This window comes from Psittacula echo (genome assembly GCF_963264785.1).
Source record: "Psittacula echo genome assembly, chromosome: 2".
NCBI classification, from domain to species: domain Eukaryota; kingdom Metazoa; phylum Chordata; class Aves; order Psittaciformes; family Psittacidae; genus Psittacula; species Psittacula echo.
Window position 1 is genome coordinate 74,081,693 of NC_137737.1, and position 25,789 is coordinate 74,107,481.

Genomic DNA, 25,789 nt, shown 5'->3' on the forward strand with positions numbered 1-25,789 from the left:
TAGGGGTAGGACAAGGGGGAATGGCTTTAAACTCAAAAAGGGTAGATTTAGAGTAGACATTAGGAAGAAGCTCTTTACTGTGAGGGTGGCGAGGCACTGGCACAGGTTGCCCAGAGCAGCTGTGGCTGCCCCGTCCCTGGCAGTGTTTCAAGGCCAGGCTGGATGGGGCTTTGAGCAACGTGGTTCAGTGGAAGGTGTCCCTGCCCGTGGCAGGGGAGTTTGAAATTGGGTGATATTTCAAGTCCCTTCTAAACATTTCATTCTACGTAACCTGTAAGCCACATGATGGTCACTGCTGAAGTGAACTGATCTTCCAACTGCTAAACGCCTCCTGCTTCTGCCATCTTTGCCAGCAATGACGGGGCTGTCGGTGCAAATGACAGCACAGGTCACCCAGGTGCCTGAAAAATACTTCACAAATTGAACATCAGCATCCTCTTCCTTTAAAATCCTGCACCAGGCTTTGGGCAGCAGCCCCCTTGTCCTTAGCCTGAAGGCAGAGTGCTGATCAGGCGCTGGCAGTAGGAACCTGCTGGCAGCAGATGGCAATGAAAGCGTTACAGTATTCCCTTCTTCAAGAACAAAATTTAGGAAAGTGCTGCCATAGCAGCCTGGCTGGACAGCTCTGTCACGTCTCAGGGTAGCTGCTCTGCAGTGGCGCTGGAGGCATGACAGCCTTTGGGCTTCACGCTTCAGCTGCAGAATAGCCAAGCACATTTCTTTTCCTGTCTATGTCTATATTAACATCCCATGCTTTGCCTCCTCCACCGAAGAACATGCTAGAAAAGAGAGATCCTTAGGAAGGAATTAAAATGTGATGTTTCAAAGTGCAATGTGAAGTCCCAGTCCTTATTTAGCTGCCTTTGCAAGGACAGGTACTGGCACAGGCTCATGCTGAAACAGTTACCCCCTTGCACAGGTTATTTTGTTTTGCATTAGCAAGTTTCCAATATTATTGTTTGGGGGTTTGCATACTCTGGATTAAGGCATTTCAAACGGCTCTCCATCATGTGCATGGCTAAGGGGTTAATCAGGGCAAAAGCAAGATACATTAAAAAAAGGCAAAGAGATAAATTAAAGATATAAAACCAATCAAATGGAGACAACATCCTAAAGGGCATGTTAGCTACCTGACAACTCTGTAACTGCAAAAATTACGAACACCATCAGATTTTAAATGTATTCTTATGGCCTGTTCCAAATCCACATAACCTTGCGCAGGTTGCTGGAAGCATCCATGTTCTCTGTTATGCATTGGATACGGTCAGCTGCACTGTGGTGAAACACAGAATTCAGCCGGTTTTGTACCAAATAGATGCACTTGCTCTGTGAGATTCTTTGCTATGAAATGGATGTGAGCTGCGGCAAGAAATCAAGTGATGGGTGAAAATTGTCTCACCTCAAGCATACCCCAGTGCCCGCTGGCATTTTTTTGGTGTTGCTGTTGCTTTCCCCCTCCCTCCTCACACGTTACTGATCTTTTCATTGGCAATTTTTATTTCAGGTGTTGAGAGAGGCCAGGATTACACTCTCACAGTGAAATACCTACAAGTCCTAGTCGACATGCACCTCAGAGCCAATCTGGTCTTTAAGGAGAAATTAAAGTCCTATGATGTTTTCATCCAGAAGTCTTGTCACTGTGAAGCTGTCCACTCTTTTTGCTGGGGCATGTGCATATCCTGCAACAAAACATTAAAAACAAAAGGAAAAGAGCATTTTGATAGCAACACAATTACTTTTATATGTTATATTGACTACTCTATCTAAACATGCCATCAGTTCCAAAACTTACTTTCAGTCAAAACAAGAAAATAATCTGAAGCTGTTGAAATTGCCATGGTTTCAACTCTCAAGCTATACACTATGTAAAATAAGGCTATTTTAATGTAATATTTTATTATATATAATACTGTTTTTTTCTAAGGAGTCCTAACCAGTACTTTGACACCAAACTTCAATGGCAAACGGGTTTTTTAAGCAACAATCCCTATCTTTCCTTATTCGCACCAATGAGCATCAGTAGGAGTTAACTCTTAACTTCCTATCAATCACCAACATCCTCTGTTTTTATGGAAAAAAAACATACTTTAGAAGTCAGTAAAAAATTGGTCATCTTGGATCAGAGAGAAGAGTTCTACAAAGAATACACTAATGGTTAAAATAGAGCTATGCCGTCCTTACCAAGTTCAGCACATTTTCTTTTCAGCCTGTGCTTTTGTACATTGTTTTATTGACCCATTCATACAACAGTGACCCTTTGCACTAGTCAGGGAGCATGTGTCGATATTAGAAATAATGGTTTTATTATGTTCCGTCTCTTGGGCAACATGTTCCTGAGCATGAGATAACCCAGATAAATATCTGATCTGTGGACCTTCAGACTAACTACAGAGAGACAAATAAGACATTTCATTATCGGGAAAGATAGCCAGACTCCCTCAGGAATTATTCCAGTTTGCAGAAAAAGCTGTATGGTCCTCAGAAAGCATTCTTCACTGTAGGAAAACAAGTATCTTGAATGATTTTAATGCTCAGTAGTTCTTAAGACATGGCTTTCACATGTGCCTGCAAACCTCTGGGTCTCCAATGTTCCTTGTGGACCTGGGCTATTTTAGCTCTAGGTAGTTAATACTTTAGATATGTATTTCTCCAGATAGTTAATACTTCAGGTGTGCATTTAGGGTGCTTTTTTTTTTGTGAGAGACAACAAGTAGCGTGATGTTCATGTGAGAAAATACATAAAACCCTACAGAAACTAATGTTCCAAAATTGCAAGTCAAAGAAGCCCCCCAGGGAAGCTTACTTAGATGGCCCGAAGATACTAAAACCAAATAAAACTGAAGCACTTTCCACAGTGCCTCAGCAGCTCCCGTGAATTCCACTGGTAGAGTTATGCTGCCACCTATTGTGAAGATGAACTCGGGAGACATTTCATTTTGCTAGGCAACATGTGTGCAATAATTAGTTACCACTTGTCTTTCTCTTTTTTGTATTACAAGCACTTTCTTCTGAGCTATCTGCCACTGATGGTTGATGGAGACAGGATGCAGGCACCGGTGTATTTTCGGCCCGACCAAATGCAGCTGTTCATACATTCTGAACTCTGATCTACTCCAAAGTACAGCTTAATTGGGCTCAGGAACACAACTGTCTGCCGCTGTTAGCTCAAGGGCTGGATCAAAACGGAAACCCTGTTTCTCTGTCCCAATTAGCAGCTGAGGCATACAACAGCCACAGCTGGAGCAGCAGCACATTCTCCCTGCAGCAAAGCTTTGAGATGTGCTTTTCTTTCCTCCCTTGTTAGAGGAGCACAAGGATGGTAGGTTAGTAGCTGAGACAGCACTCAAGCCCCAGTATAAACTCATGGCTATGCATTTAGGACTTGTGCTTCTTCCTCCCAAGCACAAATGCAATCCACATACCCTTTAGATATATCATGCCTGATTGTAGCAGCTGTAGTCACCAGCCAATAGAGCAGGAAGCACTATTGTCCAAAAGCTGCTTTTTATGTGCGTGCAGAATTTAGGCAACCTTACTTCATCAGGAGAGCAGCTGCAGGAGGCTGGGGTCAGCACACCTCTGGAGACAGCCATGAGCAAACCGAACAAATTACAACGGTACTGACATTTGTCACCTCTTGACAGCTAAGGTAGCTTGGCACTGGTTGAGCTTCACAGTTCTGTGTACCTTTCTGCACTTTTCACTTTCCCTCTGCCCTGGCACAACACATAGCCCTCTCTTCCTTCACCTCTCCAGTAGTATCAGCTAAGTCAAAACCTAGGCTTTAGGCCATCGCTGCCATCCTAAGGTTGCTTAGCTTGGAAGATGAAGCCATCTGTTCACTCCCAGGCAAGCAGTGTGCGTCATTGCACTCCCTTATGCTCTCATCTTTCCAATCCTGTCCATGCTTTCCTCATGGTTCCTTTTTTCTTCCAGCTTTAGTAACCAAATGGTTTGTATGAACAGGCTTCCATCTGCAGCAGCAATGCAGCAGTGCGGTACTTGGAAGTCACTCATGGACAGCTCAGGTAGCTGCTCGGGCACACAAGCCAGTGGGATTTTCTCATTTATCTTTAGGGTGTTCAACAGCTTCCAAGTCACTCGGTGGGAAAGAGAATCCCTTGAACTGCAGCTGTAGCCAGACCCCATGGCCCGGGTAGTAGTGGTGCTGCCAAAGAGGACGGCTAGGTGTGGGTGCTGTGAAGTCTCCAGGCAAGGAACCATCAGTAGGATGAGATGTTTTATACCGCTTGCTGTGCCAGAGGGTATGCACTTTTAGACTGATCCAACCAGGATCTATGAAAGTCGGGGTTGCTTGCAGCATGAAGGCAAGTAAGAGTATCAGCAGCTCGGATGGCATGGTAAGTAGATTGCATTTTCAGGATAATACAGTAATTCACCAGTTCCTTGGACACATGTGCACTCCCTGGTGTCCAGGTAGGGCACATGGAGCTCTTTCAGAAATGAATGCTGTATAACGATGTCTGCATGACACCAGGGTTCAACACCCCCCAGTTACTGTGGGAGCTGCCTGAAGAGCCAGGGCTCATTGGTAACTCTGAGCCCTCCCATCACCTTTGTTGGTTTCTCAGGAAGTGAGAAACTCTGGGGAGTCAGCTGGGACAAAGACGTGACATAAACCTCGTGGCCCTCAGCTCTGTAGATAAGCTGCTGCTAAGCAGCAGGAGTTAGAAGTGCTACCTATACAGTAAAGCAAGGTGACAGAGTAGTGCCCTTCTCTTTCTCAGCACTGCCTGAGCACAGTCGGGTACTACATTCGCATCTGACACCTGAGTTGTAACCTGCATGCTTCCAAGCTTCTTCCCTACTCCTGGCAACTCCTGTTGTCCTTCTGCCTAGTTTAGCAGATAGAAGAAAGATCTCACTTTCCAGTTACTACATCCTTAGCACACATATTCTTTACACTGCACTCAAAAAAAGTGTGTTTCAACTGGGTTTTAGCCCAAATCCAGGAATCATCATAATATAAAAAGGCTTAACTGTTCTGAAAGAGGTTAGGTCAAAGTCCTGGGACTGCCACACAAGGTCATCCTCTTTCTCCCAAGAGATCCATCTAACCATCTTAAAGAAGTTTAAATCAAGAGACAGTGTCCTGGCTTCAGGACTGACTTTGAGCCAAATAATCTCAGCTTTGTCTTTAAAGTGTCAGATTCTAACCAAAATGGTAACTTTGCAAGAGGTTCCACAATCCCATCTCTACACCCAGAGCAGAGCATCACACTTACTGCATTGTTCTCAGTGACCAAGGACAGTACTTGAACACAGGTAATTTTTTTTTCCTTTTTTTTATTGCTGTTAATTCAAGGAAAAAGGTTGCATAAAATCCAATCTCTTCTAGAAATATAAGTGACCTTTCCAGTACATTTCAAATATCAAAGTATATGGTAAACATACAAATAAAGAGAAGGTAACATACCTCCTATTTACAGTACAGTATTTTAAATCATAAAATAAGTTCCATAAAGTACAACTGGCAGGTAATTCACAATACAAGTCCATTGGTGGTTTAACACCCTCACTTCAACTCAAACGCAGTTCATTCATTTCAAGTGGTCCAAAAATACCCAGATCAAATAAAAATTTTAATCAAAATAATTTTTCATTTACTACTTAAACTTTTTTTTTTAGATTTTTTTTAAATTAAAGCTTTCATCTACCTCCCTCCCCATCCCCCCCTCCAAGAAAAAAGTTTCAAAATGTACACTGGTGCTATAAATATAAATGCTACCTATGAAGAAATGTAGTAATCAAGCTTTTTTTTTTTTCTTCAAGTTTTTTGTCTGTTTAGCGATTTATTAGACGACTGAACCAAAGATTGATTTTCTTTCATCCCTCTACCGACAACAGGTCTGATTTTAAGAAAAAACATCTCTGCCATGAACTGTGAGGAATGCCAAACCCTATGGATATACAGTGGTAGTTGTTCATCGGTGTTGAATGCAGCAGTCAAAAAATACACTCATCTTCCAGATAACCTCAGTGCACTTTAGGAAATCAAATATTACCTGGAAGCAATTTAGTACATATATTGGCTTTTAAAAATAAAATAAAAAATACAGCAGCATTAAACTTACTTACTCATGATACTGACATGATTAATACCATCTGAACACTCATTTCAGTCTTTCACATTATACCGTAATTACGCATAGTGGTAAATTGTTATAAAATAGTGACTTTGCTATTTGGTAGACAGGTTCTAATACTAATACCTGACTATTTTGTAGAAAACCATAGCTTTTGTTCAGTTTGAAATAAAACATTTACATTCTAAGTACAATGCAACACTGTAATAGTTTAGGAAAAAATATTCAATCAAGTAATGTTCATTCTGAGTTGACACGATGTAGAATAGCTTTAAAAAAGGAAAAAAATGCTGTCAGCTTTCATTACAAATGCAAACACACTGAGTACAACATTCATACCAGGTTTTGTTTTCACCTTTGAAGCTGAACATACAGGCTACAACAGAAGAAAAATCTGTCAATTTAAGCTCGTTCGTTTTTCTAAATCTGTTCCAGTCCACACAGTTTCAGCCCCTTCCTGCTCTATGTGTTTTCATGTATGTGGGACTCTCAAGAGCTGCGTATATGTATTATTAACAGATATAGTACACATACAGTATTGTGTGTTCCTTTGGACTCTCCTGACAGGGCGCTTGAACATCTCCCCTCAATTCATGAGCATTAATTTAGAGTACGGGCAGGGTCTGTATGAACTGCTAAACACTCATGCAAGTCCAGCGAATTCACGTGGACAAACAGGGAAAGAAAACAAAACAGCAGCATAAGGAGAAGAGGGAGGGAGGGAAGAAGATTGTGGTGGGGAACATGACCAAGCTTCTTCTTTCACCATATGGCTGCTCCACCAGTGATCTCAGAGGTCAGAGGACTTTTTTGTTTTTTCTAAAAAATGCAGTAAACATTGCACATGTCTCAAGTCTTCAGTGCAAAAGCATGGTTCGAATGCTCTTTCTGATTGTTTGGCTGTGTGTTTGTATTACATGCATTACGCAAGCCTTTTGTAGAACCAGGAGGAGACCAGGGACTCAGCTTTCTTCTTTTGTATGGAACAGAGGTGCAAAAGCAATGAAAAACTCCAAAAGAATATAAAACCGGGAATGTCCCAAAACACAAGACCGACCCCCCCCCGCTCCCACACACACCTTCCCCCAATTTCCCAAGCTTCAGTTTAAGTAGGCAATGTTTACTTGTTTCAGTCTGCAGAATCCAAGGTATCATTGGAAGGGGGAGGGGGAGGTGCGTATCTCAGTCTGTAAGTGCCTAAAACGGGAAAGAGAACTACTAAGTCAGTGCTCACAATTAAAATGGATTACAAAACCACTACAAGGTATCAAAATGGACATGCTCTTCAAAAGGCACTACCATCCTCCAGTCCTTTTAAAGCAGGTCCTAAGATTTCATACTATGTCCTTTCACCTGCTTGTTAAAACTCTTAAGTTAAAAAAAATACATGGACTGCTGATAGAGGGCTTCACCTTTACCGGAAAAACACACAGGAAAGGTAATCCCCATCAAGGTTCATCTTTCCTATTCCAGTCTGACAGAACAAGGAAAGACAGAATGGGCACAGGCCAAGAATCAAAACCGTTTATGCTCCGTGCGAACACTGCCTCTTCCCCATTCTTCTGGATGGAGAGAGAAATGGCATACACAACTGAAGCCATTCCTTCCATTTTTAGTTCCAATTGGTTTCTGCTTTTTTGCTGCAACTTGTCCAAAACATTAAAGCATGTTTCATTTCTGTATTGCGTGATGGGGCACAGAAGGACAGCTGATTGTGCAAAGGTAAGCTTTAGAAAAGTTAAAATTACCAGATAGCCAGTCTGTTGGGTGTTTTTATAAATTCCCACAAGCTTTAAGAACTCAAGTTTGTGCCATAGACATTAATTAATATCTTTCACTTTTTGCCAATGAATTCTCTTAAAAACCCCACTGATCAGGAACACAAAAATTGAAACAACATGCAAGAGTCAACACGATGCCACAAACGAGCCAGTGAAAAAAGAACAATTTAGGACTGACACAGTTTGACTTCCCAGCTCTGAATCACACCCATTTTCAACTCCACGCTGAGAGCCCCGTTCCCTTGCACTGGTCTTCAGAATTTTCAGGCAGAGATAAGATACTTGCAGTTTTAGAGCAGGTCACTAGTGCACAACCATTTACACAAAACATACACACACACGCACACCTTTCTGCAAGACCAGAAACAGCACATTCAGAAAGGTAAAGAGAAACTGCTAAACTCAAAAGCAAGTCCGTTGGGAGTTATCATGATTACCTTGTTGACTGGCCTCCATGGATGACTGCTTACAGTCCTGCGCATAGTGTCCACTTACACCACAATTGTAACATGAAACGTTCCCATTCTTCTTGGGTCCCGACCCATTTGTGTTGGCAACTACGTTAGGTGCTGGATATACAGGATAGAACCTCCCAAATCCTGCCATCTGCTGCATACCATAGTTGGCTTGGCTCCCCATCACTGGGTCATGCATAAGCCCATTTGCATATGGAGACTGAGGCAGGAAGAAAGGAAGTTGTGTTCCATTGCTTTGATGTGCTTGATTGAGGTAGCTGCCATTGCAAAGTGATGGCAGAGTGAAGAAAGATGGAACTCTGTAGACTTGTCCATGAAGTGGGTTATGATAAAAATAGCTATTAATCTGAAGGCTTCCATTGGTCCCACAGCTACACCTACGTCCACAAGAACCACAAGGACCAGATCCCAACTGCTGTGGAGGTAACATTGTCCCGTTAGTGTTATTATTTCCAACAGCGTTTATGTAGGATGTGCTGTCACTCTGTGCAGTGCTGTGTGTTAGAGCAGGGCTCGGGCTAGGGGCAGGGCCTGGCGTATGTGTAGGTATTGCAGGAGGAACAGTGGACTGGACCTGACCAACACCTAAACCAGCAGACTGAGGTGGTGAGGAAGTTGCTACAGTGTTTAGCACATTTGTATTCTGGTTGGGCAACACACTGGTAGCATGAGGACTGCCTGGCAAAGCGTACGAAGCTGGTGGAGGTGGTGGTGCTGCTGTGGAGAGACCAGCTGCTGGAAGAACTACCTTTAGATTGGTAGGCTGAGGGATTGCTCCTGGGTTTCCCTCAATGTGAGGCACCATTTGATTCAGTCCTACCACCTGGGCTGCAGGTTTTGTGATGGGATCTGTAGTAGGAACTGGGGATCCTGGGAAACTACCCGGATTGTGGACTGGGATAAAGGCAGTATTTGGTGATCCAATACTTAAGTTTCCTGTCGGCTGCTGTGGTCCATTAACTGTGCAACTTTCTGATGATCCCTGTGGAGAGGGCATTTTCAATCTGTGTATTGCCAAATGCAAAGCAGGGCTACCAGGCTGGACAGAATGTGGAAGGAAAGTGGATGGGACTGGCAAAGGGGAAGCCATCAGCTCAAGGCGTTTCTCAGGTTCACCAGAGGTTACTGGGCCCATTCCACCAGGAGGTGAATTTGCAGACTCTCTCACTGGCGAGACAGCAACAGGCGTGGTAACAAGCATTCCCATCGTTTTACCATCTGCTGATATGGGTGGCGGGACAACTGCTTCAGGCTTTTGGGCAGTGCTGTGCATCACACAGTGTAAGGCAGGCATGAAGGAAATATGTTGAAACTTTGCATTCAAAGGATCTTCTGAAAGGCTTCCATTTTCGTTATTCGCCGAAGAGATCTGAGCAGATGATTTGTTCATATTTGATGAACTGACAGCACTGTAGCCTGTAAACCTAGTTGTATTTTGATTCCCAGAGTCCTCAGAATTGCTGTCTGTATCTGTGGAGACACAAGCATTTGCCAGTCAGAAGAATGAATCTGAAACAACATAGTCATGCCCTGGAATCATTTATCCACATAAAACCTCCTAAGTTTTGTGACACAAATGATAGTTACATCCTCCTGAATAGTAACAACTTTGAGGTTCATTTTCATTCACCCAAATCAAGCTAAGTCAATCTCCACCACCTGCCTATATCCAACTGCCCAACTAGCTACTGTGCTTTTGACTTGTGTGTATCTGCAAACGTGAAGAGTAGGACACAGACTGAATTAGGAATCTGCATCTACCTGGAAAGTCATTAACACAGCTTACCCAAATGTGGCAGAAGTGGCAAATTATACTGTCAATACAAAAAGAAGGACCTCTCGGACATGCCACACAGAACTTGATATAAACCCAATCTTTTTCATGCTGAAGTTTTTCTCATTACTGTACTGCTGAAATATCTCAAGACAGCTATGCCTCTGCTGAGTCATGAAACCCACAAAGCAAAATGTGTTCTGTGGCTAGTTCAGAAATAGAAGCAGCTAATAAAACTGAGAACCTCATTAAAATTAATACAACAGATTGGTCTAGGAAAAAAGACGTTCATGCACACTCGCCATAAATACAACCTCTGTCTTTTTCTTCTTCACTATCAAAGCTTTCCCTCCCATCATGTCGTGGACTTGAAGGAGAACTGTAACTTTCAGATGATGTCTCTCCACACGTATCATGACCGGATCCAACATCCAAATTCAGATCTAAAAATAAAAATTGGAATTTTTATTTTTAATCTCAGTATATGGAAGTGAGGTTATTTTGGTTTGCTCGCATCTCATGCTAGTTCAGATTTTTATTTGTTCCTACTTAATTGCATCTGTCTCCTATATTCTGAGCATTCCAGCTCCCAGCATTCAGGACTAGTCACTAATGACAAGATGCTGGTGCTCCACACACTCAAACTGCTAAATTTCCTATGAGGTAGCCTAACAGTAACTGTTTCTGCAACTACTACTCCACATAAAGCAACTTGACGGAGATTTTACTGGTATTTTTCCATTTATGTATGAAGATACATACCTTAACAATTGCATACAGAACACTCAGTCTAGCATGTTCTACACAGCAAGTCAAATCCCAGACCAGGCAACCAACATGCTGACTTGTACTGAAACAGATTTCAGATTTGTGATTTTCCCTTTACAGCAGAACAGTGAATAAATCTGCAAAGCCTTAAATTCTGTTTCTTACAAACACCTTGGGAAAAAACATCTTACCTTTTGCTGTTCCTGTACGGATGTGCTGTGGTGCTGCAACTCTAACTCCATTAGTCCTGTTATTCAACCGGCAGTCAGTTTTCTTTGCTTTCTCCCTGTGCAATTAATAGTCATGTTTGGTTTTGTTGGGGGCTTTTGTTGTTTGTTTGTTTTTCCAAATGCATGGGCACAAATAAGCAAACATGAATGAACATATAATGCCACTGTAAACAAAGGCAATGACTCCAGGCCAGAAATGTATATTTAATAGCTATAACAACAAACGTATATTTAATAGCTATAACAACAAATGTACATAATAAGCAAACAGGTAAAGGCTGTTAGGGCAACGTACCAGGAACTAAACTGCAAGCAGTGTTACTGAACACTAAATAAAAACACGCAAAAAAGTAATTGTGCAGCTGACACTAAAGTCATCTTTGCAAGCTGATGTGTGTAATGCAGCCGTACACCAGGCTAGTCTAAAAAGCATCTGGCTACAGAGTAACAAAAGCCGACTTGGAAATAGGCAGAGTATTAGGTAAGGGTGGAAATGTTTTCACTTCCTCACAATACAGGACTGTGTATCCCATACGAAGTTCTGAAGCCCTCTGAGGTGCAAATTATCTTCAATAAAACACTTCAGCAAGTTACACCCACTGCATAAGGTTAAAGGTTGCTGTCAATTCTTACTTGATTTGCAGTGTTTTCTGGACAGCTTTATACCTTTTAACTTTCAAATAAATGTAAAGGGGAAAAGGCAATTCAGTATCAGTGAAGAATCTATTCCTGTTCCTTTATTTTGTCACTAAATGACAACTGATATTTTGAGAAATGAATGTACACAATTACATTCTGTTTTTCGAACTACCTCTTTTCAGAAGAGAAAATAAGGATTTTTATGTAGACTGGCTTCAAAATATGCCAGCTCCTGTTCCACAATAGCAAAACAAAGCACCTAATTGATTGTAGACTCTCCATTTATCAGAGTGAATGCATTACACTATTTCTGCATTACTAGTTACATTGAAACCTACTTTTCCAGCTGTGGCTTTCCTTTCTTCTTGCTCACTGTAGACAGACTTCGTTTTTCCACTGTATGCTAGACAGAAAATACAAAGATGACAGTCAAACAACAGAATTTGTATTATGAAAGCCAATAAAAAATCCCCTTAGACTGACAGATCTGTGAGTCCAAAACTGGTGTGCTCACATGTGCTATAACCATATGAACAACGACTTTAGAATAACGCATCTTGTTTATGTTTATGCCATTACCAGCAAAACACTCAGCAAATCACTACTTGCAAATATGCCAAAGATATCAATCACATGGTTGGTTGCATGCTGTTTTCCCTCTTGACGATAAAACCAAACATGTTTCTTCACATACCCACCAAAAAGGCTAATCACAAGGCTTAAGAGGCTACAGAATTTACTGATATAGGTGGAATTATTTGATGTTGAGGGATGGGAAGTACACGTGGCAAATTATTTCTACATAGTGACAAAGCAGGTACCCAGCCTTAAACTAGAGGTTGCTGCTAAACTTAACTCTAGAATAGAGCCTAGAAGCACGCAAGAAATTACATACCAACTGCATAATTCTTTAAGTATACTATTACTAGCTGCTAGTAATATCTCGTATTTGGCAAAGGAGTGAAATCTTTGAAAACCTAGAAACAATCTCTGTCTGAATATGCTGTATTTGGACATCCTTTAAATATGAAGTGGCTTCTCCTCTTCTTTAGCATATTAATTTTTTCTTGCCTCAAGCTTGCAGTATGTCAAGCTTTGACACAGTCTACCGTTTCATCTTCAGAAGCAAATCTCAGCTCATTACCCTGCTTTGTGAAATACGGAAATTGCTTTTGTTTGGCTTGCTATTCCCCACATAATAACCAATAATTCTGCAAATTCTGCTTGTAGAATAGGAGTACTATTAAGCAATTCTGACACTCAAGGTTTCAGATGTAAGCAGTGAACAACCTTTCCTCAATTTCAGTAGGTGATTTTATTTACAAGTAATTATTCTTCTCAACTATACTCACCCCAAAATCAATCATTAAGGAGACACAAATCTCACAAAAATTGTATATGCACCTAGCTATTAACTTTTTTCAACACAGATTAATGCTTAAATTACATAGATAATGCAGGTAAGAGAAAGAATGTTTAACCTGTTGTTGCTACTGTAGCATTAATATGGTTTAGTTATTAATACAGCTTCTAGTTTGTTCTTTGCAGTAACACAGAAATTCCCCAGGTGTTCTGAAATTCTCTCTGATAATTATGTTAAAGTAACAGGATTCTGTGTCTGATTACAAATGAATACTAGTCTTTTCTGATTGCTTACATCCTACTGGAAAATTTTATTTACAAATCCGTAAACAAAATATCCAACTTTATGAGAGAGCAGTAATAATGGTGATTTTTTTCTTAATAAAGCAAAGTCAGTAGCAACTTGAACTTCAACACTTATTTATACAACTCAGCAAGGCTCTACATCCTTTAAAGATAAATCTCATCATAAAGGAGTAGTGGACAGTCTTCTCAAGTGTCTCAGAACATTGCTTTAAATAAAAAACAGCATCGTACCTGGTCAAGTAGGTTTGTACAGTGCTCTGGGTGCTGCTGGACAATACAGCTTTTTCTTCTCCAGTCCATTACCCCATTTTGCTCAGAGTGCTGTATGTTAAGGCTATCCAGTGAAGAACATTTTGCACTGCTAGTGCTGCTGAAAGGAAAAACCAAAAAGTTATGCTGATGTGAACAAGCCTGCAGGCTTTTCCTACCAACTGTGCAGTTTTGCATCATGTTGGGAAACCGCAGTACTTTGCTTTCAGAAAACCCTAGCAATTCTCAAGACATTGCTTCTAAAATCCTTGTGCTCTAAAATGATACTAACGATCTGAATGTAACTGGAGTTCCTTTTTCATTTGTCTACTAGAATTTGACACAAAAGTCAGAACATAATTTTTAAAAAAAACCAGTACTTAGGTGAAGAGTTTCCATGGATATTTCTGCACACAGCCTTTTTGTTTGCCTTTTTCATACCAAACGCGGGGAAATTTTCCAGATAAAAATGTATTCTGAATTCATCTTCTTTGTTCCTTATTGTGAATGACAAAGCTGGAATTACTTCCTTATTTCACAATTCATGAGACATTTAAGAAAAGGAGCGCATGGCTACTTACAGATCATACTGCAGCTGTGTTTATTTGAATTTCAAAATAGTCAGCTTGCTCTGTATTTTTACCTTCAGGATTGCTAGTTTTGAGTAGTGCTTGGAAACCAGGATTGCTAGCTTTGAGTAGTGCTGGGAAAGGGCAGCTGCATTTGGCATTTACTTTGGACCTTATGATGCCTTCCACAGAAGCTTCTCTTAACAACAGCTGGTCTGAGAGCACTGGTCAACAAAGACTGCTGGAAAAACAGTCAGGGTCCTGGATAGAGTCTGTAGGGCACATGAGCCTATAAACCTTTTAGCTATCATACAAAACCATGCCCTACTACTATCTGCATGCAGGGGCCGGGGGGAGGAGTTAACACTTTCAAGTACTTATCAACATACTTATGCTTATAATTCAAAGTGCCTTTTAATTTAGGGCTGTTGGCAAGCTGTTTCATGAAGGTTACTGCAATATGAAACGATTCTCAGTTCCCAGATGGCAGAAATCTAGCTCACTCCAAAGCATGTGACATGCTGAAGGTCCAATAGCTACTTACCAAATACGTCTGGACATAAGTGCTCAAACTACTTAAAAGATGTACAGTAAGACATGAAAAAAACAGTTTAAGAAATGGTGAGAACCCAAGGTCTCAGACACAAGCCCCTGACTACAGAGTTATAAGCAAGTTCAGAAACGTAGCATGGTCACATTACATCCTAGTACCTACTTGGCAACAGGACTTTTTCCATTATGTTTCTTATGAACTGCTGTGTGTTGCATTACATCTGGAAAAAAAAATAAATAAAGCATAATTTCAATAGCAATTCCTACTTCCTTTTAGGTCAATCCAACAAATTCATCTGCCCATCACTATCAGACACTCAATAGAAAACATCTCCATTAAATAGGCTAGGCTTAATTTACAGTGCTGAAATTAACAGGTGTTGCACAGAGGACAGATCAGTCTGAACAGACAGTATAATCAAGGCTCTTTACCTTCCATTTCACAGTAGAATGAAACAGAAAAATAGGAACTATAACAACCATTTATGTTTGCTCATCACTATATTTAATCATAAGGACTAAATGTGTGACTGAATATCACCCAGAATGAAGGGATGGAGAGAGAAGAAAGGATTCAGTCAGAGAAGTACAGAATTTTGCTCGGTTTTTTTTTTTCTGAACTGCTAAAATTCACCTCAGAATGGTGTTGCACGTTCTGAATAGCAAATGAAGGCAAGCCTCGCACAGAAGTATTGAATTCTGAACTTCAAAAATTCACTATGCAAGTAAAGCTTTACAAACTACTTTGACATAGAAAGAGATACTGCCTCAAACAAGAAACAAGAACTTCAGAGACATGGTCTACCCTCTTCTTTAAGGCAACCATTAAATTTTAACAGAAGCAACTTTTCTTGATTCCAACTGTGGATGGTCTTTATCTTCTTAGTAGCTTTCACTTTGCCTGAATTCCTCTGAATGCCATACATAAGGCCAAATTATGATGGGGGAATTAAAAAATCCCAACCAAAACCAAAACAAACAAAAACCCCTCACACCACCACAATTTTTAAACTTCTGGTAGTACTTGACTAAAATGACAAAGTTTTTTCTGAAAGGTATTTGTAGTTTCACCAGATGAACAGATTTGTCTTTTTTTTTTAAGGCCAAGTATATAAAACACTACTGGAGGAATTTCCAAATACGCTCTGTATTTACTTGGTGTGTTCTAAACTCTGAAGAAGAATACAGCAATGATTCTTTTCAAATATGAAAAAACTGTCTGGACTCTGTATATGGATTACTGATTGCACATGAGATCAACTGCAAGCTTCTTACTAGCTCTTAATGTGTGACAGGATAAGAGTGGTGTCATCCTGTGAAAGCTACTGTAAGTGTTCGGTGGTCTGTGTTCACCTTGCACTCCCATTTCTCATCCTTTCCACCTACCAGAAGAGCTCATACTTGTTCACTATTAAAAACAATGCAAAACTTGGCATTCCTTTCAGAACGACATTACTGACTAGCCACTATGCTGCTGCTTCCACATGTGAACTGTTTTTAAGGTATGTGGAATACACCAGCTTTCAAACTGTAATCAATACACTCACTACAGTCCCAAACAGATCTTATTAACAGTCCAGGGTATAAAAGCAGCATAGGTTAAGAATAAGAAAACTTGAGCATCCTATGTAAAATGAAAAGCTAGACAAATTTGGCACATTTAATGCAAAACAGTCTGCTACTCTTGAAATGTTGCACTCAACTTTGAACTCCACTAACTGAAGAATAGGTAAAGCCATGAAAACCTACAAACAATCTTGGCTCAAGTAAATTGTAAAGTGTATCTTCCTGGTTGCTCAACACAGCTGTGAGCTTCTGCTTCTGAGCTGTCTATAAACACTCCCACTCCTTGAATTATACAGCAACCTCCTAAGAAAACTGCTGAAATGTACAGAAATTCTTCATTTACATAAGCAGATTTCATTCAAATCTCTCAGCTTTGTACCAATGAAGAAATGAGTCAACTCTATGATTTCCAGAACTGAGTTTGGTCAAATTTCTCACAGAAGAACCACCTTTAGGTACACAACTACCTTCCTCCTGACTTGAAGCTTCTGAACTGTCCTCCTTGAAGTGTTCTGGTGCCTTAACCATCTTCAAAGAGGGTTGTAAGTTACCTGCAGAGAATAAAGTTCATGTAGTAACTTTACAGATCTTGAGCAACTACACAATTCCTCAATGCCTGCACTAAACTGGAAGCTAGGGAAATGGAAGACTGAACTTACTGGTTTACATGTGGCAATAATTTGAACATCATCTCCTTCAAAACAGGCAATCTCCAGGAGTAAAGGCTCCATGGAGACACTTTTATTTTTATTAAAGAGTGTGCAAAACAATTTTAAAGCTGTGATGCAATTCCAAAAGGTTGGGATTGTGATTACAGTATTAGAAATATTTCTATATCCTGCACTTTAGATATTTTTTTCTTTTTTTGTCACAGCAGGAAATGGGAGGGGACCAATTCTAGTTACTAGAATTCTTCTGCAACAAGTTGCACTCCTCCATTATCAAATCATTCACTTGCAGAAAGCGACTTAATTTGGGCTAAAACCTCCTAGTGTCCTTAACACAGCATTCATGCACAATTTTTGCTTTTTTATGCTAGACAGGATGGAAAAAGAAGGGGCAATAATACTAACAGTTTTGTTGCAAAAATACCACTGCCATACCCTGAAAAAGGATTTAGTATAATAATTAATCTAACTCTAGGAGTCTACTCTTTCCCTCTGAAGAAGTTCCAAGTTAGTGCAGGTAAAAGCATCTGAAAGCTGTTGCTTAGGAACTTGAAATACTATTAGGAAGATCCTTCTGAATATTGTCTGAACTGAAGATACTAAGACCCCAGAAATCATGCTCTAATGAAGCCTGCAGAATCAAACAGGTACTCCAACCTGAAAGTGTCTAAAATAACTGATGTTGTGAACCAGGAGGGAGCTAACTGATTTCCTCCTTAATGGAACCATGGCGGCATGATTACGCTTACTATTCAGTGTGAGATCCCAACTATTATTTAAGGTACAAATACCCATCACTAAACATAGAATGTGATTCCACATATCCTGTAGAAACAGTGAATATTTTTGTATTTCCGTGAAGAGGTATTTTTATCCCCAACTAAATAGCGACTGAAGGCCAATTTAAGCCACAAATGCTTTGTTGCCAATTAATTCTGCACATCTGATTTGAGAACTATGAGGAGATTTTTCTGAAAGATATGGTTCCTCCTCCTCCCCCTCTCCCAACATAGTCACCACAGTCAAAATATGCCACCACAAGCTAACTTTCAATTGCAAGTATTAGCAGGAATCCTAGAATTCCAAACTGGAAACCAAGAAAAACACAGAGGCCACCAATAAAACACACCTCATGAGCAACTTAACTGTGATTTTGGCAATGAGCTGGATGAGTGCTTTTATCTTAGTACAGGTTCTGTTAGCCTGGAATGCATGACAGACAGGGTGAGGAACTTAACTGTTTAGCAGAGAGGAGGAAAGATTCCAGTGGAAGATGGCTTAGGAAAAGTGATTGTGAGCTACCCCAGTGAAGTCACCCAGTCCTCCTTCTCAAAAGAAACACTATGCTTAAATTTATCACACAGTTTGTCTTCAGTTGTTTTAATATCTAACTCAATGTCAGGGCCCTGAACCACACCAGGGGGCTGGGCAAACTCTTGCCCGGCCCTTCCAACAGCTTCACCTGTCTGTGGGTAAGATCCAATCTGATATAGCGCAGTTTTGCAATTCTGGATGAGACTGCTGGGGAAAGAACTGGCAAGAGGCCCCATCTGGAGACTCCATCCTTTTGCTTGAGATCCACATGTGTGTTCACATCCCTGCCTGAAGTGCACTGCAGCCATGCCTGTGCCTGGACATGTACCTCGCTGATCCCATTCTTAACCCTGACCTATTGACTTGTACTTCTGCTTTGACTTCAGATCTGCCTCAGCGCTCTGGACTTGTCTGTTAATCACCAGACTCTCAGTCTGCCCGTGGCCCTAGTCTCCCACATAGCAAGTTAAGCCCCATGTTTTCTGTTTTATCCATCAGAGAGAACAGATCATCTTCTTTACACGATGACTTTTTGGTATTTGAAGACTTAAGTCAACTTCCACTGGAGTCTTTCCTCCTCTCTGCTAAACAGTTCCTCACCCTGTCTGTCATGTATTCTACATCTGAGAAGTTCCCACGAACTTTCATGTACCCAATTACTTATTACTATAAAAGTGAGCTCCTATTTATGATCACATTATAATCTGTAAGACTTCCTGCAGAACTGACATTTAACCATTTTACCCTTCTGATCTACCTACCCTGCAGATATTTCTGCCCTGCACTAACCCAGTCAAGTCTATCATGATGGAACCTGGCACTGGTTCTTTTTCAGACCATTTCAAATTACAATCACATACAACAATGTATTTGCAAGTCTTCCCCACCGAGACGTAGTCTGCAGACTAAAATATGCACACCCTGTGCAGTGTGCCTATCATTAACATGAATCTGGACTTTGGAAACTTGTTCATCCCCATTCAGTCTTTTAAGTGCAACAAAGTTGTGACACTTTTCACAGCAGTAAATTCCAGCCAGTTTCACAACCATACTGGACATCATTATCTTAACATTTTCAAGAAACCACCATGTAAGAATGTCCTAAGTGTTACTAAACAAAAAAAGGGCACAAAATGAACTACAGCTTCTACCCTAATCACAATGCCTCTATCTCAACATGGAAAGAATGCATTTGTCACAATCACACACATCATTTCAAATTAAAGTCAGCCCTCATTCCATGATTTTCTTCCAAGCTCATATGAGCGGTCTGTTTGAAAACTCCCAACTTATTCAAATCCTCACTAATATCTTCTGTAACTTCTGAGGCAGTGGCCCCACAGCCAGTGCCTTAATTGTTATGGTATAGAGCATGCACTGAAAGAAGGAAAGATTCAACAGAAACAAAGACCACATCCTAGGGCATCCATACAAAGAAGCTAAGCTTAGGTCACACAAACAATCTGTAATACGCAAGTAGGTAAGTGGTCCACCAAAGAAATCTCTGCAATGCAAATGCTCTGAATTCTGCACTCTGAATTCTGCATCCTGAATTCTGATTTGGTACGTTCTGAAATTAGGGCCATCCCATTATTTATGTAGCATGTATCCAAAACAAATCTTAGTTTAATATCAAGACAAATGCTTCATCTATGACAGAAACCAAATAAAAAACAGATGTGATAGTTTGGGTCAGATTAAGCTTTTTTGTTCCAAAATTTAAGATTTTTTTTAAAAGGCAAAAGTCCCAAACTGTTGCACAGATTCAATTCATAATAACCTATTTTAATAGCATGATGGTACAGAGGAGAAGAAAGAAATTAAAAAAACAGAAGCTGATGCTAGATGGCATGTTCCCACTGTCAAAAGTATCTGCTGAAGTGAGTATTCATTGGCGGAGAGTTCAAATACCATCAGCAGAATACAATATAACATGAACACATAATTAATAATATTGTAATTAGGCACAACAGGAAGAATAGCTTTTTACAGACATTTTGTTATATAAAACAGCATTGGGATATTTCTTACTGTGAGTGTGCAAAGATTCTGATGAAATTGACTGGAAGAAGTTGTATACTCTCTGATTCTGCAGAAAAGCTTGCGATGTATTTGAAAATAGCTGCCTGAAATTTAAGTGAGAGTTTGTTAAACTGCAAGTAATATTCCATAAGAAGAATACAAAAAAATTTACTACAGTACCATTTAAGAGCCAAGTAGGCAGTTCTTAGGAAGTCCAAACACTCTGAATTGCATGTTTAGCATAAATGATGTTACATCTTACTTTTGAGCTTTGTTGTTCAGTGCTAGTGCAAGGTGGGAGTACAGCCAGCACAAGAGACTGGTATGACTGATTTTCTTTTAATTTAAAAGGCCATGTGCTTTTGAGCCATTCCAATTCAAATGTTTTAGCTACTGGTAACACTTCATTAAAGAAGAGTTTGGACTGAGTCAAAAAGCACTGGACCTTATATTTGAACTTTTTTTAAAACATTATATTTCCTAAAACCATTAATCTCTTCCTTAAATACACTTATTTGGTTAAATACAAAGATGAATTTACCCGTAATATCAGTATTTGAGTTTCATAATTATCTCCAAGAGCAAAGGGTGGGATTCTCAATATTGCTCTGCACTGGCCTGAGTCTGTTCCCAGACTCAGTGCTCCCAGGTCATGACAAACTCTATTAGCTTCAGATACGAAAATAGGCTAAGAATGAACGGTTTTTATACGCCACACCAAGTTTTCAGTTATTGCTTTCCAGGAAGCACTACCCAGTTCTGGGTATTCACACAGAATTTCAGTATAGCCAGAACATAACTTGCAAACTGTGATTCTAGTTCCATATTATAACATGGTTGGATATGTTCAAAGGTTACCCTCAAACTGAATCTCCTGGGTTTGTAATTACTATGCAAGTAAGGCTTTACAGCCTTTCTTGTATTTCAACACATCCTTTTCAGTAAACCTCTATTAAACAAGTTTGTCCATTTAAGAACAGAACGTTTATTAGCCAAAACTGTTTGCAGAGATTTAGTTTTTGGCTTGACAATCAATCCAATAAAGACAGACAAATACAATTACTGATCAAAACAAAAGAAAACTGAGAAGTGGAAGGTTGAGGCACACAGTGGTTCCATATCTTTCTTAGCTAAGCTATTAAGACAAAGCCCAAAGGTCTGATATGCTTGGACTCGCAGTAAATCCTGAGCAGGAGCTTGAAAAGCAGTGCCTGTTACTTCAACAAGTACCCTAACTCAAGAGATGCTGCCTAATCTGATTAATAATTTGTTCTGAGTAAGGTTCAACAGCCCTGACAGAAAAGAACATATGAAGACATTTGTAGTGACAAAAGAACAGGGAGGCACACCCAAATTCAGACTGCTGTTCTGAGTTGCATGGTTTGACCTACAAGGCCCACATGCAGCAAGTACTCTCATCACTAAATAGTAGGTTATGAGGTACAGGCTATTTTCTTACAAATGCATGAGCTACATTTTATTTTATATACACACATCACTATTACTATTTATTCTTTTCAAATTCTGTTCTCTCACTCTATCCTGTCATAAAATTAGAACATACAGGCTCCAAGTTCTCATAACTGTATGATTACTTCTAAAGAAGTAATCCATTAAACTTCAGTAAGATTCTCAATTTAAAGACAAAAAGAAGAAAAAGAGTCAGGAGTATATATTCCATCACTGCCTTCCCATTTTCTTCACAAACTGTATTTAGGCAGCAGAATTGCCACTGTCCCTAAAAGTTGAGCTTGACTTCGATCACTTTTCAGGTGATACATTTCAGGTTATTTACTAAAATACTTACCTGATTATGGGCTCAAGATCAGCATGCCTTCGTTCTTCCCTCTTCTGAAACCCCTGATTTAGTGCTCTTAAAATAGTCTTGTCAAATGCTTCAGAAGATGGTTCCTTTGGGAGCTGAGAAAAAGGTTATTGTGTAAAATGAGTAGTTGGCATTTTAAATCTGCATTTGATCACCATCAGTTTTTATACCTTTTGGCATCAACAAGAAACTCCGTTGTTCCAGTCTGAGTAAGGTAATTTACAGACCAAAGGTACAACAAATCATCATAATTTAGTTTTGCTAAAGAAACACTTTGCTGTAAATCCTCACATCAAACCCAGCTGTTAAGACGGCTTAAAGCTCTATTTGAAAGAGCTACATTCAGAAATTTACCAAAAATATGTCTTTTTCCAGAGTAATTTACTGCCTATTTTGATATATTTCTTTGAATCTTTCACACACAGAAAGTAAGTCTGAAAATAACATTAAAAATTTACCACAGAGGACCAAATGCATAGTACTCACTATCATTACTTGGCTAGATTAAATTATTTTAAAGAAACAGGAGTATAAAGGAAACTTTTCCAGTTTTATAATACACTAGACTTCAGTGGGCAACACAGAAATTAATCAATAGCAAGTCCTTCTCCGGTTGCTATTAATACTGAAGCTTCTCACAAAAATTCATTGTGTTTCCAATGCACTATTACAAAGTGAGATCTTCCAATGTTCTAGTTCAGAAGGTGAACTTCTTGCTACTAAAAAGCAAGTCTGTTTCAAATGAAAAATATTCCCTACAACAAAAATTTTTCATATTTACAACTTCCAAAATAATGCCTTTAAGTACATTAAAGCTGATCAAATACATTAGCACATATATTTGTAAATATTTTAACTTGGGGGCAATTAAAAGTAAACTGTCATAGCAAAAATGCTTCTTCCTAAAGTTAAAAGCTATTGCTAGTCTTGTTAACATCCGCCATCAGTTATGATCAACAGCACGAAGTGAATTACACTGGAGCAGCATGTTCCTCTTGCATATCTGGAATACACCCAACCCAGAGTGCCAGCTGGATATATTACATCCTGCAAGTGGTACAACAGCAAAGCACGAAGTAATTCTTTCACTGAATGAAGTGCTACTAATAGAGACACACTATGTCTAATGTAGATAATTGCTTGGTAGCATACATAAAAGGAACTTCTGGAATGCAGACAGACAGGTGCTGTTAGTGTTAGATCAGTACAGCGCTATAGCACCTGAAGTATATTAGATATAAAACCAGAGAGAAGTGCTGAAAGCAGCTATTCTTAACTGGCTCCTTTGGCTTTAATAAGCATTAATTGAGGAACTTTGACTGAAGAATTAGTCAGTATTAACCAAAAGGTACCAAAAAGCTCCTGCAGAAGTGTGGGAATAAGCAAGCTTCCTGTCCTGGTGTTATGTATTTAAACTTGTCTCCAGAAACAGTCAGAACTTTTATGCTTTAAAACTTTAATTAAAAATAATTCAATTCCTTCTGTAGTTAAAGATTCAGTTATACAAACCCAAGATTAGGTGCTTAACTTATCTTAACTTCAGGTAATGAGATACCCTTGTTACTGACAGGCTTATTAGTCCCTTCACATGTGTGGGTAACTGCCTTCATGCAAAGAACTTTTTATATTTATCACCTAAGAGAAGGTGTTCTTTAAATACAAAACATCCAAGTTATCCCATTTATTACCTTAGTTTTTCCCCCTGATGCTTCTATCCTGAAGCAATTTTTACAGTTACAGCACTTCTATCGCCTGCAACCTTAGAATTTCCTATCAAGTATTTTGATCATTCTTTCCTGTCCCTAGAAAATTGTGCACAGTAATTTATTTAACAGTAAATAAATTTATTTATCAATTCTCTCTCTCTTCTCTATTTATGGCTATCAAGCCAAAACACACCAAATACATTTTCCAGCTGCACACATTCTCCACAGAACACCTCAGCAAGCTCACAGCATCCTGTGGCCATCCTCCTCTTGTCCTGCCATCTTCTCTGCTGGAGCAGTCAAGCCAGCACATGGAACACTTCACATCTGAAGAACTGACATCGGTCAAGCTGGACAGCTCTGCAATATTTTGTATCCTGTCTGTTTTCCTGGTTCCCCTTCCTCCCAGCAGCAAGGAGGTACTAGAGAGTCCATTTCAGAAACTGGTGTTCCTCTTTACTTTATATGTAGGAGAACCAGAGCCATGCAGTTCAACACTCATCTCAGAGCTGCATGGGATCCCGTATGACAGTCCTGCTTTTAAGGTTCTCTTCAGGAGCAGATGCAGGTAGTCTATGTTGTGGCACATCCCATCTGCAACCTGACAGGCCATCCATAATTCAAATCCTTACAAATCAAGCTCTGGAATCTCTTCAAACTAGATATTTCAAGTAGATTAAAGCAGTAGTAAACGCTCACTGCTTCATTTCTACAACATGGAACATATAATGTTGATAACTGAAAAAGTGCACAAGACAATGACCTTTGTACAGTAAATGGCTTTCCACTTGCACTTAACACTGCCGTTAAGAACACCAGATGCTATCAAAACATGCCCAAAACAGATCTTTCATTAGTGCCCTGAGCAGGGAGGATTTTAAATACAGAATTTCCCAGAATAGGTGGAACTGAAAATATTAGACACTGGCAATGAAACACACAGTTTGAGGTCATCACACTAACGAGGCCTACATGTGGCCTATGCACATAAACACACTCCCTGTTTAAGATAAGTGGAGAAAAACTTGAAGAACTTTTACCTTGTTTTTTTTCCAACACACATACAGGCACAAACAGGTGCCACATTTGCCTCAAATTTAACTCCTTGCGACAGTGAATATGTCTGCCTTCGTTCTACTGAAGAATACAACAGTAAAATTAAGAACTATTATGCTTATGGCTCTGCCTCATTAAGTCAAAACAACTAAATGGCACTCTTTGACGTCATCCTAACAGGGACACCAATAAGTAAACAAGCAGTGCTTGTACTTGTACATTAACTCTGCAGGGAATATTAAAAACTCATCTGGTAGTGTTATGGTAGTTCAATTAAAACTATATGAGCAATTTCAGATGAGACATACTATCTCTTCCTGGGAAACTCCCCAAATACTCTGTTGAGTTTCTTCATCTGTCAAGCTGCTCCACCACACAATATATGTGCTTTAAATGGTTAATACAATTGTGAAGTACGAAAATCTGGTAACATGCCTTTGTTTCTGTAATTACATCCTAAATATCACAGCTCTCTTACACTACTTCTGAAGTTATAAACCTGATGTGTAAACACTACCTTTATATTCAATACATACTTTTAGCAGGAATTCCTGAAGCTCCTGATGTGTTTTTGTTACACATGTTACCGACAGATCAGACCAGGTTACCTAGTAAGCAAGGAAAAGAGAATGAAAAACATTTCTTTTTCCAAATATCATACCAGCTAGATCTTAACATTTCCATAAATCTGATGATCTCAGTATAAGAGTTAACACCTGCAGGTAAGCAGATACCAGGCAAAACAGGGATAATGGTGTGCTTTTTCAAAGACATATACTAATTGTGAGGGTACACTTTAAAGATCACCTTCATGTTATT

The 25,789-nt window shown here is 39.7% G+C and overlaps 1 protein-coding gene across 6 annotated transcripts in view; it reads right to left on the minus strand.

Annotated features, from left to right (window-relative positions):
• Positions 1 to 1,551: 1,551 nt before the first annotated feature.
• Positions 1,552 to 25,789, minus strand: part of ZCCHC2 (zinc finger CCHC-type containing 2) — a 45,712-nt gene continuing 21,474 nt past the window's right edge. Inside the window, exons 4-15 of one of the 6 annotated variants that reach the window (XR_013956226.1) lie at positions 25,507 to 25,578; positions 22,191 to 22,303; positions 20,393 to 20,487; positions 16,847 to 16,930; positions 14,977 to 15,034; positions 13,675 to 13,813; positions 12,114 to 12,178; positions 11,098 to 11,192; positions 10,453 to 10,581; positions 8,326 to 9,834; positions 7,187 to 7,304; positions 1,552 to 1,679 (exon numbers count right to left, since the gene is read on the minus strand). Coding sequence is in view for 5 of the 6 variants with exons in the window: in XM_080610391.1 (XP_080466517.1) it covers positions 7,237 to 7,304; positions 8,326 to 9,834; positions 10,453 to 10,581; positions 11,098 to 11,192; positions 12,114 to 12,178; positions 13,675 to 13,813; positions 14,977 to 15,034; positions 16,847 to 16,930; positions 20,393 to 20,487; positions 22,191 to 22,303; positions 25,507 to 25,578 (2,427 nt within the window). In the remaining variant the exon portion in view is untranslated. Of the gene's footprint in view, positions 1,680 to 5,310; positions 7,305 to 8,325; positions 9,835 to 10,452; positions 10,582 to 11,097; positions 11,193 to 12,113; positions 12,179 to 13,674; positions 13,814 to 14,976; positions 15,035 to 16,846; positions 16,931 to 20,392; positions 20,488 to 22,190; positions 22,304 to 25,506; positions 25,579 to 25,789 lie in introns of those variants that run through there. The other 5 variants (XM_080610395.1, XM_080610392.1, XM_080610391.1 and 2 more) reach the window with 5 other exon arrangements.